General features: G+C 43.2%; 1 protein-coding gene across 5 annotated transcripts in view; it reads right to left on the bottom strand.

Annotated features, from left to right (window-relative positions):
* Positions 1-14,973, bottom strand: part of dennd1b (DENN/MADD domain containing 1B) — a 135,499-nt gene that overhangs the window by 63,573 nt on the left and 56,953 nt on the right. For 3 of the 5 annotated variants that reach the window (XM_080770932.1, XM_080770935.1, XM_080770933.1), the window contains exons 5-10: positions 14,126-14,245; positions 7,565-7,634; positions 5,369-5,449; positions 3,375-3,434; positions 1,334-1,387; positions 377-487 (exon numbers count right to left, since the gene is read on the bottom strand). In XM_080770932.1, coding sequence (XP_080627058.1) covers positions 377-487; positions 1,334-1,387; positions 3,375-3,434; positions 5,369-5,449; positions 7,565-7,634; positions 14,126-14,245 — 496 coding nt within the window. The remainder of the gene's footprint in view (positions 1-376; positions 488-1,333; positions 1,388-3,374; positions 3,435-5,368; positions 5,450-7,564; positions 7,635-14,125; positions 14,246-14,973) is intronic. The other 2 variants (XM_080770934.1, XM_080770936.1) reach the window with 2 other exon arrangements.

Here is a 14,973-nt window from a genome sequence, read left to right as displayed (position 1 = left end):
GAATATTGATGAAGATCATGTACATTCAAAGGAATGGGCCTGATTGGAGATATTCAGATCAGAAAAAAGGCGTGACGCATTTTCTATATTGGCCCACCGACATCCAAATAATGTATGAACCTAAATAAGGCTGCTTAAATCAACCCCAACTATATGGCTGCCGTACTGGAGACAACTTCCATGACTTCCGTTGCATAAGACAGATGAAAGAATTCTTTAGTATCTAATGTTTTGTGACTTTAGGCAAAACCAACATCTGACCGCATGACTATAATATTTAGGAACCTGAATAGACACTGGACACGTTCATGAACGCGTCTAATGTCATGTTGACTTGAGCACGTCTGAAAGTAGGAAAGGGATAGAAATGACTCACAGTGCTAAGCTTGCTGGAGGTAACGATGATGCGGCGTTCATGTAGCATGCTGGCGTAGAGCTGCAACATGTTGTTGACGTCCACCGCCACAAAGTACTCCGTCAGGTTCCGCTGAAGAGAGAAGGGCACAGAGTGACACACACACTTCATGTTCTCCACACTCACTAGACTCTTACATTTCTACATGCTGTGAATATGAAGTGGGACTGGCCATTGGGCCAGTACATAGGCTGGAATGCTAGTTACACTTCACCACGTAGTATTTGGCTTCGTGTAAGGGATCAGAACTCGGCATAAATAGAGAGAATACAGACAGAAGCACTTCTGTCTTTAATTTGTCCGACTAATTTCTACCAGTCACATGTATTTTTGGAAAAAAGCTATCAATCAACTGTGCTTGAGGGAGCAAAAAGGGCACTTTTACTTCTAAAGCCTGAGTGATCACCATATTAATGGCATCCACTGCTTCGAATAGTCGGGATGTGAAAATGCAGAGGAAGAATTTAAGCTCAGCATGTAAAAAATTACAAATACTGACAACTGACGTGGAATTAATTTGTATTTTAATTATTTATAATGTGTTATATAACGGTGGAACACACCGAAAATAGCCAATCTATGCAAAGCATTAATCTTGTACTTGTACATCAGCTGTGTTCAGCACAAGACAGTGTTGCATGTCTTGTGCTGTTATAGTGTCACGAATTGAAGATTAGTCAAAAGAGGACACAGAGTCAAATTTGAAGCGAATGCTTGGTGTGATCACGCAGTAGCAGTATCAGCGTCAGCACAAGACAAAAGACTAAAGGAGCTGATGTATCGTCTAGTGATGCAACGATTTCAAAAGGTGATAGCGGCGTGGCAGCGTCTGAATAAAAAGTGTTCCAGGTAGAAGAGAGAAGTTTCACAAAGTGCATGATCCCTCCGTGTCTCTCTTTCTCTGCGTTGAAGACTTACGCTCTCAGGGATGGTTGGCAGTCCGTTGATATCCGGGGCGATGAAGTAGGAGTGCTGTGAAAACACAAACACACACAGGGCAGAGAAGAAGGAAGGTCACCCAATGAAGCGCACCGCTCACACACATACAGGAGAACGAGGGGAAGGGGAGGGGGATGGGAGGGCCCTTCACTTTGTTCTATGATTTATGGCCCATCTTCTCCTCTGTCTATATGAATTGCTGAGCTGGTGTCTGAACTGTGGCGATGCTTTTATCAGGCCCGGAGAACAAGAGAAGCGCTCCATAGCAGCTCGGCTCCCCCTATAGACACACACACACACTGCACGGCCATGTCTCCGGTGGAAAATGGGAGTCTTTATTTAACCATTACAAGAGGCCTGTGTGCGGAATGTTGATGGACACATGCACACGTGTGTAGCCAAGTGCACGGGCACACACACACTGAAAGGATCACAGGGCTGCCTGTCTCACTTTGGGAGAGCAGGGCAGGTTCAGTGTTCAGATCAAAGAGGCCTGAGCAGTTGCTGTACAGAGACAGGTAGACACAGCACCACCAACAGCAACATGCTCTCTCTCTCTCTCTGGGCCTCGGCTCAGCCATCTGTTGCTGCTCCGTCCGTAAATCCACAGTAGCCGGCTCTACACTAACCGCTCTCCGACTGCCAAGACCGCATGCGTTTTGGGGGAAAACGCTGCATTTCATTTCATTTTAAATGATGCCACGCCGTAGCTGTGGCATTGTTATTCCAAACACACCGTGTGCTTGAGATTCAGAACGTATTTATTATTTTCGGGAATACAGGCCAAGATTAATTTATACACACAAAGGTGTCGCTTGCAGACAAGAAAGGATCTTCAAGATGGCAACGCATGGCAGCAACGCATGGCAGTACAGCTGTGCGCTGGAGTATAAATTGAGGCCTAATGCCTATCAAACTGGGGGTCCTTGAAATGAAAAGGGTTGAGAATCACTGCTACACAGGACAAAAACAGCAGCCCACCACCACCAAGTTCCATTGAAAAGTGCAAAAGGGGTAGAAATTGGCATGCTGCCATAAGAAATGCAAAGTAAAGAAAGTGTCCACCACCCGAGAGATTTGAACAAGTTTAGAGAACAAAAGGGAGAGAAAATAAAAACCTGTGACTAACCGGAAATATTGACTAATGTTTCCTGGCGGTGTAGTACAAACAATATCTAGATGGCATTAAGTGCTGGACTTACTTGGCTAGAGGCAGAGAAGTTCTATGGGTCTATAATAGCATTCATTGGAAAAAGTGCTGTAGGATAGTGTACACATACTGTAGCTGCAGTAGAACCACTATACTGTACCAGTGTACCTATGTCCAAACAGTACTGTATGCCCTCGACCTCTCTTATAATGTACAGCTGTTAAGTAGGCCTAACTGTATGATACAGGGAGTCTATGTTTATGTTCACTCTGTGGCTTTTGTGCATGTCTTGGACAAAATAAGGCTTTACTAACGATGATCAGGCACACAGCCGCGCACGCAAGCACGCTCGCAGGCACACACACACGCACACACGCACACACGCACACACACACACACCCTGATGTTCATCTGTCCCACACCTTCGTGGTCTGTTTGTGTGCTTTCTTATCCGTTTTCTTTTTCCTTGCCTTTTTTTTCCTAGGACATGTTTATACAACAACATGGAATGTGGGTTAACTGGAAAGGCATCAATGAGATTTTTTGAGCACAATTGCCTTTGCTTTAAACATAAACTATAAAAGAAGAGAGATAGAGGGGGGGGGGGTAACTTTTGATATTCAGAAAGAGAATACAGCAGCATGGAGTGGCATTAATCATTTACATGGTTTGATTGTTTTCCAGAGGAGAAGAAACACACACCAAGGCCCAGGATAGTTTGTTTTTGTTATATTTAAAAAGATAGCGTGGCTTATTTGGCCAAATTGGAAACCCACAGCTCCCATGCGATTAGTGCAGCAGCGGTTCCAGATTTCACAGAAGTCCTCTCTCTCTCCCCTACTCCCGTTTCTCTCATTCTGCTCCACTCACCGGCTCCTTGTTTTGTGGATCTCTCAGTACTTGCCCGGTGGCAATATACAACTGCTTATTCTTGCACATTGAGAGACAGATAGAGATAGAGAGAGAGAGAGAGAGAGAGAGAGAGAGAGAGAGAGAGAGAGAGAGAGAGAGAGCGCAAAACAGGGTTCACACTTGAAAGGGGACAATGATCCCTTTACTCGGCTGCCGCAATGACACACAGAAAAGAGAAATCACTCTTTTAGGGAATTATTCTGCTTCATCAATTAAATATCAAAACAGTGGTTTCTACAGAAAACAGATGAAACCGTCACCCCTGTTCTCTGGGCTTCTCTTCCAATGAAGCTCCAACATCAAAATAAATCTTTGTAATTGAATAATAATAAAAAAGGACAGGGAAATAAATATATAAAAACAACTTGTAATCAAACTTGTTAGTCTCTTTAAACTATATATCGACTACCTAACATGAGTATTTGTGTTGTACGGCTTATCGGCGTAATTACACACGTCTCCTTGTGAGACCGGTGGCACACGAGAGAAGCACAGTAGCTCGTTTTAATTAGTCCACTAAAGAAAGGGAACGGTGGTCCTCAAGGACAAAGGCCATGACGTGAAGCCCACGCTGCTTAACACGCAGCCCGCCAGAACCGTGAAAGCGGTGTTAAATTCATCGTCTAGCCTGCTAGACACGTAGCTACGTTATCCAGGGGTTTATATTCTTTAATCCATGTTTTGATCCGATCGTATCATTAGCCACCGTTCGTTAGCACAACAGTCCAAGCCGCGGCCATTTTGAAGATACGCGCGCATTCACTTGCATTCAATGGTCCGCGTTCAAATGCCTCTATCGGCATGAATGTCATTTCTGGTGAAAACAAGGTTTTCAACTGCCCACAGCCGGCGCTGTGATACTCGCAGTCAGGTTTTTTCTGCACCGAGCGAGAGAACAACAACTGGTCAAGCACAGCATTTTGTCATTGTAACATGCGGTTACGGATATTTGGCTCTTCAAAATAAGTGTTACGCGCGATAAGACCTTGCGTGATTTAATGCTGGCGGTTAAAAATAGACAGATATTAGTGAACACGCAGTCCCACTGAATGATTGATTGATTGATTGAAGTATTTATTAACAGTTTGCAGAATTACAGTACATTTCAAGCATAACTAAATACAAAAACTGTTAACTGGACGACACCATAAAGCATTACAATTGTTTCTAATAGGGCCCACCATGTTCAATTCATCAGAACATTTAGAGACGTACAAATATAAACTTCTATATAGCCAAAAACAGGGGGGGGGGGGGGGGGGGAGAAAGTGTGTGTTTTGTGTTTCTGAGATAGTGTCATGTTAACTCAAACACAGGCTGACGTGGATAGACGTGTGCTTGCTAACATATCTGTTTGCCCTTGATAAGTTGGACACATGATGAGTTGTGAAAGTGTACACCGGGTTCAGAGCGGATCCTTTATCGGACCAGAACCCGTTAGAGCCACTTGTGTTTCCAAACAGAGTGTCAAGTCAGTCCCCCCCTCCGCCCACACACGCCATCCATTCATTTCTTTGGCTACCTAGGCCCTCCCTCCCTTGACCTTCTCTCCCTTTCTCTCTCCCCCCTTCGGTGAGTCAAGCCTGATTTGCACTTTGTCGTACGACGGTGTCACTGCCCAAAGGAGCCACTGTACACGCTCTTATACAAGATCGATGCTTGTAGCTCGTTTGTAGTCCTGTTGTTTTTATAAATTACACATCAGATGCATGCATCTACAGCAGGGCTTCTCAACATGGGGGTCGCGACCCCTCAGGGGGTCCCGAAATTATTTTGGGGGGTTCCCAAATTATTAAAAAACTTTTAATAATTTTTTCAACTCAATGGCTGGAAAATGGAAATCTAGAGTTTACATAGTAAACACAGTGCATTCATAAACTTTCCTTAATGATTATATCTGGTTTCAGTATTTATTTATGATATATTTTCGCTATTATTAAGTATTAACTTACCACACTCAGGTTTACTGGCGTGAAGGGCTTTGGCACAGGCAGATCATATAGTGTGTTCAGCATGTCATTCAACTCATTTTCCTGGGGAGGGGAAACAAATTGTACAAAACACAACAAAAAAACATCAGGACAATTGGCTTTAAAGTTTTCTTTTTTTATGTGTCAATGTAAAGACCAGCTAGGGTCTCCCTCACAGACCGCGGGGCAATGCCGCATCGAGGCCTGAAGGGCTCCAAAAACATCCGACCGACACACATTTAACAAGCAATGGCGAGGTTAGGGTAGACGGGCAGAGTACTTATTATCCCGGCAGCGTTGATTTACAGCCTGGCTGTCGGTAATTAAGCCGAGGGTCGCCCGGTCCAAAAGACAGCGGCTTTAAGAAGCCATCAGAGGGCTTGGCTCGACCACAGAACAGGCCTCGGGATTATTCATCCGGCGTTTATGAGCTCTGCAACAAGGCAGCTATTTCTCAAGCTCTGTCGTGGGCAGAGAGGCGCTGTATACGGGACAACGGTTAGTGACACGCAGGCCTAGTTAAACTAACTAACGAACTGTAGCGAATACACTGAGGTCTGACCTGGCAGGTTTTGCTCAAGTGCTCTTTCTGTTTGCTTGCTCTGAGAAGTTTGCTTTGGTTTTGGCCAAAAGTCTCTGTATGTTTGACGAAGTCTGTACGTGCATCTGTCAGTGTGTGTACGGTATATGTGTGTGTACTGTATGTGTGTGCGCTCAAGAGAGAGAGAGCAGAAGAGGAAGAGACACAGATAGACGCAGAGAGAGAGAGAGAGATATGGTGAAGAGACAGAGGGGGGGGAAGATGCACAGTCAAATAAATCCACTCCAGTAGAGTGTACAGATATAACCAAATGGAGCTGTAAAAGGTCCATTTGGTTACATTTGACCGCTCTTCGGAGTCAAATGAACACTGAGGATTTCACTGTGTACAGTGAGAGCAGGGGAGTGAAGGGTTTGCGATCGAACAGCCTCCTGTCATGAGCGGCTCAATGCTCACACGCATGGTCAGCAACACGGCCTGGGGAAACAGTTCATTTACCCCCTCGCCTTAAACCCTCATCGCTCTTCTGTCTTCTCTCGTCTGTCAACATCCCCCTCTCGCCCGGAACGGACAGCGGGGAAAATAGAAACCAAATCATGCACACTAACACTTCAGTCACACAGGATTTGTACACAGTGAAATCCTGAGTGTTCATTTAACTCCCGAGACTGTACACACGTAACCGATCTGGTTACATTTGTAATACCCTCAGAGTTACAAATGGATAAATTAACATTGAGGATTTTACTGTGCAGCAATCTTTCTGTCACACACACACACACACACACACACACACACACACAAGAATGCCGTCTTCATCCGTCTGTCTCTCTCTGGATTTTATTATGCTGTGGAATTCATATTAAGTGACAGAGCTGAATGTGTTTATGAATGTGGCCTGCGTGTGTGTTGTGTGTGTGTGTGTGTGTGTGTGTGTGTGTGTGTGTGTCCGTGCGTATGTGTGTGTGTGTGTTTTTTGGGTGCCTCCTCTTAACAAGGCTCTAAGCTGATCACCCCTCACTCAGAAACTTGGGCGAAGCTGGGACTACATGACAACTGGTAGCTGTCCCAACGCGCTGTGCACTCCCCCCCCCCCCCTTCTCTCTCTGCCTGCAGTCTCTACAAGGGTACATCACCTACAGCCTATGGTAGTCGCTGCACAACTCCCTAGTTTGTTGCACACTTTAGAATTCCCCTTCCAATGCTTGTAGAATACAGTGAATAGTCAGGGGGAAAAGGATATCTTAAGATGCGAGTGGTGTGTGTGTGTGCGCATGCTTCCTAAACGATTTTGTTTTTCCAAGTAAAACATCGGGAAAAACTTCCAGTGTCAGATCAGCGTTTGGTCTGTGAAATGTCAACATGGTTGTCTGGTAACAACACGAGGCAAGTCGAACCCGACGCAACAAACAAACCTCACACACAAAAAGACTCCAGCGTACAGAGAGGGAGTACACAATGCAGAAAATATCTTACCACGGCACTGCTTTTCAAAACACACAAGACGAACGCTGTGCTATGACTTCGTAGTCCCTTCAAAATGCAGGATTTAGGTACAATGTGCTTATTGTACATAAATCAATCATACCAACAAAATAAATACATAAAATTATTTGTTAATTGTTAGAGGCTCTTACCTGGTGCTTAATTAAGTAGTCTGCCAGCGTATTTAGCAGCTTGTAGTAGATTTCAAACCATGGAAGATAACTGGAATGGAAAAAAAGATAGAGATAAATGCATTGTAGAAAAATAAATACAGTAATAACTCATGTCATCATCAGAACATCACAGGTCAATTATTAGTGGAGTAGGTCACGGCCAGTAGTGTATGTTGTGAAGTCGTGAGCTGGGTTCTTGTACATCACGGCTTATTTATACTAGGTTGCGCATAATGTTCACAGAGCGATCGTAGCAGATCACGTTCGCAACAAAGTAGAAATCAGGCTTTACGGCTTCATTCCATCGCTGGAGGCAGGAAGCAAAGGTGAGGTGAGCATGAGCATGGTGTTGACCCAAATAAAACAAGATCAAAGATTCAGCATACTTTTATAATGCATCACATTTCTTGTTTTAACTTTTTATACATCGCCCGAGGAGAAAATAAACAAAACCAAAATTGCATTCTACTGTCCACGTTTGCTCGGTGTCAAGTGCATTGGCATTACAAGATGCTGAACGCCAACATAATAAAAATTCACAAGTAATATTTCATTTAATGCCGTGCTGGCAGTTTCATAAACATATATGCACGTCAATAAGTCATTTAAAATGCAGTGCAGCACATTTACCATTAATAGCTCATATCTATGTGAATCCAAGGCACAGAGACACTTATACATAGCTACAGTGAGTAGACTGATAAATGGTATCTAGTCCTTATTATGACATTCTTCGTACCCAGGCCTCTGTGCATTCTACGCATTCCTGGCATGTCTGCTCTTTGAGCTCGTAGTAAAGGAGGAGAGGGAGAGAGAGAGGGAGAGAGAGAGATGGGGGGGGATTTAGGCTCTTCTACAAAACATTACTGGGCCATCGTAGCTTGTGGTGGATGAGGAGAAAATGCAATGGTTTACAAGCATGCAGCTCCCAGATGCACAGACTTAGCCAAGGCACAGCCTGCGATGCCCCCACACCACCCTCCCCGTTTCTCCCCCTCACTCTGCTTTCTTTATTTGACCCTTTGCACGTAAAAGAAAATTCCTTCGTCTTATCTAATTAATGTAAGATAAATAAATTCATTAACAAGCTCAAAATAATTCATACCGTGGCGTTTGTGTTGGAGAGCTAATCGCCAAGAACACCCACCATAAGCTAAAAGCATCTGCAACATGGCTTTCTTTATAAAAAGGTTGACATATTCTTGGCCCAGTCGACTTGGTTTTGTGGTGGAAAGTGGCCAACATTTTTTGGGGCTCAAAGGTTGCAAAAACTAGGTACATTTTTCATGTCATGCAATAATAATAAATATTGAAACAAGGTTATGAATTTTGATTTAGTTTTTAGCATGCATTTTGAACATGTCTTGCATAATGATCTAATTCTAAGGCCTGCTTAGCATTGAGATGAAGTACTGTACACAGAGACTCCCGTAAATGTTTAATTAACTTTGGCTAATCTGCAAGGCTTGAAAAATGTATGAACTTCAAAATAATTATTCAATCAATCAAAAGTGGACCCTTGCTTTTGATTGTCATTATTAAGTACTACATAAAAATGTATAACAGTATTAAAAAAATATGTATAAAAACACAAGATACACATTTCCCTGGTAAAAATAAAATAAATAAATGTACAGTATGTATAAGAACAGAGGCTTGAGTAAGTTTTTATAAGCCAGTGAACTCCTGCTCAGGCAATAGGGCTGGAGATCAATGAGCATGGGTCACTGGCTGCTCTGTAGACTGGAATTAACAGACAACAAGAAAACAATAAAGTGAACCTAATGCAAATTTTCATATCGCTAAATCCGCAAGGGGCCAATGAGAGGCCAGGTTCCCGGAGAAGTGCAGCCAAGCACACCAATCAGGAGAGGCTGAGTGACCATTAGTCTGAAACAATCAGCTTCTTAACATGCCAATATTTTGACGTCTGCATGAACATTTTCCACAATCAGGTCACACTCTCAGGAGAAGCAGAATCAAACATGCATATGTTAATTCACATGCTGACCGGATATTAACCTGAAGACCTATTTCTGCCATGTCAAACAAATGTAGAATCCATAATGTGCAGCATATAGCACTCACACGATCTGCATATGAGGTCAGGTTACATTGAATTACGCAAAATGAGGAGGCTAAGTTGGGTCTGTTATCATGGCTGAGGGGGAGAACAAAGGCTGGGTGTTATCTAGTTTTTCTTCTTTTGTTTAAAACGCCAGGCTCTTGGGCGTTAATCCTTCATTTTTCACCATTAAACGGGATGTAAATAAGACTCTGGCTGTCAGAAGAGCCGTCACCCTCATTACTCCCCACACCAAGATGCTGTAAATCCTTTGTTTTAGAGAGAAACACATGATTGCTGCTGGAGGCAGCCAACCACGGCTTATCAAGATATCCAATGCTTATGTTTATATCGTCTTAGCACAATAGGAAATACCTTGTGTTCTATTCAAATGCATTGAAATTAATATACTTTTATTAATAACTTTAAGGGGCATTGTTTTGTTCTTTTTATAAGCAACCCCCCTCTCTATGTTGATGTAAAGTTAAAGTTTGGAAAGCTTGCAGGGATACTCCTACTCGTCACAGTTCATTGCTCAGATCTGTTTTTGCTTCACAAATCCTCCGATAGAGAGCGAGGCATCCATCACTGGCGCGCTCCAAGCGTGGAGGCCCCACAATCTCTCCTGCCATTTTAAACACACGTCTTCTCAAAGTGCCGTGTACTCAAAGAATGAACGGCTAATCTGCAGCCCACTCATAGACCCCTCCAGCTCCTCATCCCCCAGGCTCAGAGGGAGGGGGACAGTCTGGGAGAGGAGCAGTGGCGCAAGAAAGGGCATCAGGTCTCGCAAATGATGCTGTTATGGAAGGGAGTTCCCACAATCCAGCGCAACCAAAAGTTATGCTTTTCAACATTGTACAGTGCATATTTACATAAAAATAAATTACTACAACTATTACAAAAACACTTTCAATATCTATAACTATAATATCCCATCCAGACATTGTTATGTCCTATATTACAATTACTATCTGTACACCTTGGCTGTTAAGTTGTTTGAGTACAGAAGAGGTCAGGACTGGTGAACTAACCCACAAAACATCCTCAGTGTTAATTTATCCACTTGTAAAGGCCTATTCATACTCCAGTTTTAGGTGTTAAGGTGACCAACGAAACTGTGGCTAGTAAAAACAAGAGAGATGTGTTTGGGAGAGCGGTGAGAGGCTTACCACCGCGGCCTGACGTCATGTTGTAGTTTCCGGTGGTCACTTTATCACCTAAAACAGAGTATGAATAGGCCTCGACTCTGACAGAGTAAAAGAATTACATTCTCAGAGCTAAATGATCACTTGGGATGTGTACTGTACATCTGCCCTGTTTTCTGCCACACAGTACCTGTTGGGTGTTAAGCGAAACGCTATTATTCATATTCCCCTGGATGGGTCTTAAATCTCCCTCCACATCCAGGGCCCTGGGACCATAAGTCAGCTTGCACCTTGTAGCCGGCTCAGTGAAAGATTTGATTACATCTTTACTTTGCCGGGTCAAGGGTTAAGTGCAGGGAAGGAAATGTCCTCTGGCAGCCCCGCTAAGTGACCACTAACCGGAGCAAGGCCGGGGATCCCAAAGCCTCAGCCGTCAAATAAAACCAAGGAAAACGGCTTTTTCATCTCTGAGCCGCCAACATGTCCAACGGCAGTCCCCCCCCCCCCCTCCTGCTTTCCAAATGTGAGAGAATGAACATGGGAGAAGACGTAGGGGGATAACAGTGTGAAAATCTTTGTGTGTGCAGGGGTGTGTGTGTGTGTGTGTTAAGAGGTTTCGCCTAAAGGAAGTGCGGCCCTTTCAGCCGGGGTCTTTAGCCACAAGACTACAAAGGGCTGTCCACATAAAACTGTCCCAGTCATTAAGGCACTTCCTCCAGTAAGCAGAGGTGACAATTTTATGGTCCCAGCACTTCAACAATTGCGGAGACGCAAACTGTTTTAATTACTTTTATTTTACATCCACAGGAAATGATAGATTAAATGAAGGTAGGCTAAGTGGTGGCCGAGCCTCTTCCCCCACTTTTTTCTTTTAATCTGCCTCACAGGCTAACGCCACTAATTCATTCTGATCCTTCTTTCATATCCTCACTTTAAAAAATGTTTTTTCCTCTCTCCTCTCTTTTTTGAAATGTGTAACTGGCAAGTCAAATTTTAAAATAATTCTGAATCAGAAATAACAATAAAAAGTGTAGAATGGGCAGGTGGGGGGTGCAGGCTTCTGCTCTTATTTTATTCAAGGTATTCGTACACGGTTCACATACTGTACCTATACTTTGAGACATCTAAAGTATGGATTATTTACTTCAATCACACCTTAAAATATTTCACAAATCTTTTCCCAACTCAGTGGACTAAACTTAACACTAAATTCAGTCTACAGGAAAAAGAATGATAAAAAAAAAAAAGAAACATGCACGTGTGCGAGCGCGCACACAAAAAAAACTTTCTATAATTTTTTATTATTATTATTATTATTATTATTATTAAATGAAGCAAGCCATGCAAACTACTCAGAATGCATAATGAATTTTATACATCATATGTCAAATGAATTAGCATGTCGAACTCAGCGAGAGGGACAGGGGAGCCTCTGCTAATTGGCAGTGAAGCTTCATGCATAATTATGGACCAGGCGTCTTTGCCGTCGCACTGTGGCAGTAGCCGTGTAACGACTCGGAGTAAGAAAAAGAGAGAGGGAGGGGGGGGAGAGAGAGAGAGAGAGACAGAGAGCAAGAGAGAGAGAGAGAGAGAGAGAGAGAGAGAGAGAGAGAGAGAGAGAGAGAGAGAGAGAGAGAGCAAGAGAGAGAGAGAGAGAGAGAGAGAGAGAGAGCAAGAGAGAGAGAGAGAGAGAAACAAAGGCCATGCAGAGCCTGGCTGAGGAAGGGTGGGTGGTGCGAGCAGGAGGGACGGTTCTCGACAGCAGCTCATAAGGGCAGTGACAAACCCACCACTGTCCATCAGGAGACACAGTCGGACACACAATCACACACACCAACCAGAGCAGCAATTAAACAATCTCACACACACACACACACACACACACACACACACACACACACACACAAACTGAAAGACCGATTTATGCGGTGCTTTATCCACTTAAGCCATAAATAAAAATAGCGACTTAAAACAATATATATATATATATATACACACACACAGACACTACATATACATATATGTTTTTATTGTATTTTGTGAAACTTTTTGCCTTAAACATGACCAAAATAGTCATGCCAGGGTTCAAGTGCCACTAATGCCATTAAAATGCTTAATTTCTCCTTTTCATGTTATGCCATCGCAGCAGCAGCAGCAGGTCATGTTGACACTATCCTAAATTCTTTTAATAAGCTCCCACGTTGAGATTAGCACTGGGGTACAATCTCTACATAATAGGAGTGTAATTACATTTGCAACACTAGAATTAGTTAATTATGCTTAATTAAATGGAAATTAAGTGATAATGGCCTTTGTTACAGTGCTATTAGGTGGGGGAATGGTCTTTTTTCAAGCATGGTTGTGGGCACCCCTATCCAAATAGAAACAAGCATGGTTGTGGGCACCCCTATCCAAATAGAAACAAGCATGGTTGTGGTCACCCCTATCCAAATAGAAGCATGGTTGTGGGCACCCCTATCCAAATAGAAACAGAAACATGATTGTGGGTACCCATATCCAAATAGAAACATGTTTGTGGGCACCCCTATCCAAATAGAAACAGAAACATGGTTGTGGGTACCCATATCCAAATAGAAACATGTTTGTGGGCACCCCTATCCAAATAGAAACAGAAACATGGTTGTGGGAACCCTATCCAAATAGAAACAGAAGCATGGTTGTGGGCACCCCTATCCAAATATAAACATGGTTGTGGGCACCCCTATCCAAATAGAAGCAGAAACATGGTTGTGGGCACCCCTATCCAAATAGAAACAGAAGCATGGTTGTGGGAACCCCTATCCAAATAGAAACAGCCCACCAATGAAATATCAACATTTAACAGCTTTTTAGTAATCATATGTGCATGTGTAAGATATGTGTGGGAAGATGGGAATATAGATTTGTTTCTCCTGCTCAGCAGAACAAGGTAACATTGTCTTCAATATAAAGCTGAAATCACCTTATTTTAAAAAGGAATGCATAAAAAAATATGTATAATAATAATAATCCTGAGAGTGGTCCATACATTTGATGACAATAGGAGCCATAAATGGGAGCTCTCGTTAATGAAGTCAATATAGGTGATGGTTGGTTTGATCACATTGTACTGTATTCATCAGCGCACTTATCCAGATTCCATATATATTTGCTGCCAGCAAATGTACAAAAGCTACAATGTTGATGCCATTGCATGTTCAACATTGCAGTCACATTCTATTGAAGATAATGACATTCATTCTAAGTGTGACATCACGGTGAGAGATGGCCGTGTGTGTGTGTGTGTGTGTGTGTGTGTGTGTGTGTGTGTGTGTGTGTGTGGTATACCTGAGCAGACATATACAGACACGGCAGCCTTGAGTGAGTCGGCAGAAGCCAAACCTCTGCTTGCTGTCAATGTCGGTCAGCACAAAGGTGAAGTTCTGCCCCAACTGACTCTGGGAAACCCTGAGACCAGACAGACAGAAACACAGACACAGACACACACACATACAATGAATTAAGTTAATACAATACAGTACTCTGTATATCACGCTACAAAAGCCCCAAATGTTTAGACAATGACCAGCCTTCGCAATGAACTGGAATGACAAACTTTTCAAATGTGTCTAATATAACACACACACACACACACACACACACACACACACACACACACACACACACACACACACACACACACACACACACACACACACACACACACACACACAGCACAACTAAAGGGAGCATTAAGTTCCCCAAGGCATTGTGCAATAGTATATTAATTTGCCACTAGATGGCAGCAGTTCAGCTTTGGTAGAGAAGCATTATATTAGCCCCCCCCCCCCCCTCCCTCCCCGCCTCCCTCCCCCTTTCTCTCTCTCTCTCTCTCTCTGCAAAGGTACTTTTAGATGTCATTTTCCATGCTGAAAATAAAGAGCCCAGTCCAGAGCTGAGAGCTGCTGGCCAAGTTGGATCAGACTTATATTTCTACAGCACGTTGGACAAAGCTTAATTTATTCTCCATCGCTTGCTGACAAGAACACGAATTTTTAAGCTAACAACACGTCGCCGAGCGACACTGTCTCACTACGGAGTATAAATTAGACATTACATGGCAAGCGCACACACGCACACGCGCACACACACACACACACACACACACACACACACACACACACACACACACACAC

The sequence above is a fragment of the Protomyctophum bolini genome (assembly GCF_963924005.1).
Source record: "Protomyctophum bolini genome assembly, chromosome: 8".
Lineage (NCBI taxonomy): Eukaryota > Metazoa > Chordata > Actinopteri > Myctophiformes > Myctophidae > Protomyctophum > Protomyctophum bolini.
This window is presented reverse-complemented; position numbering and strand designations above follow the sequence as displayed.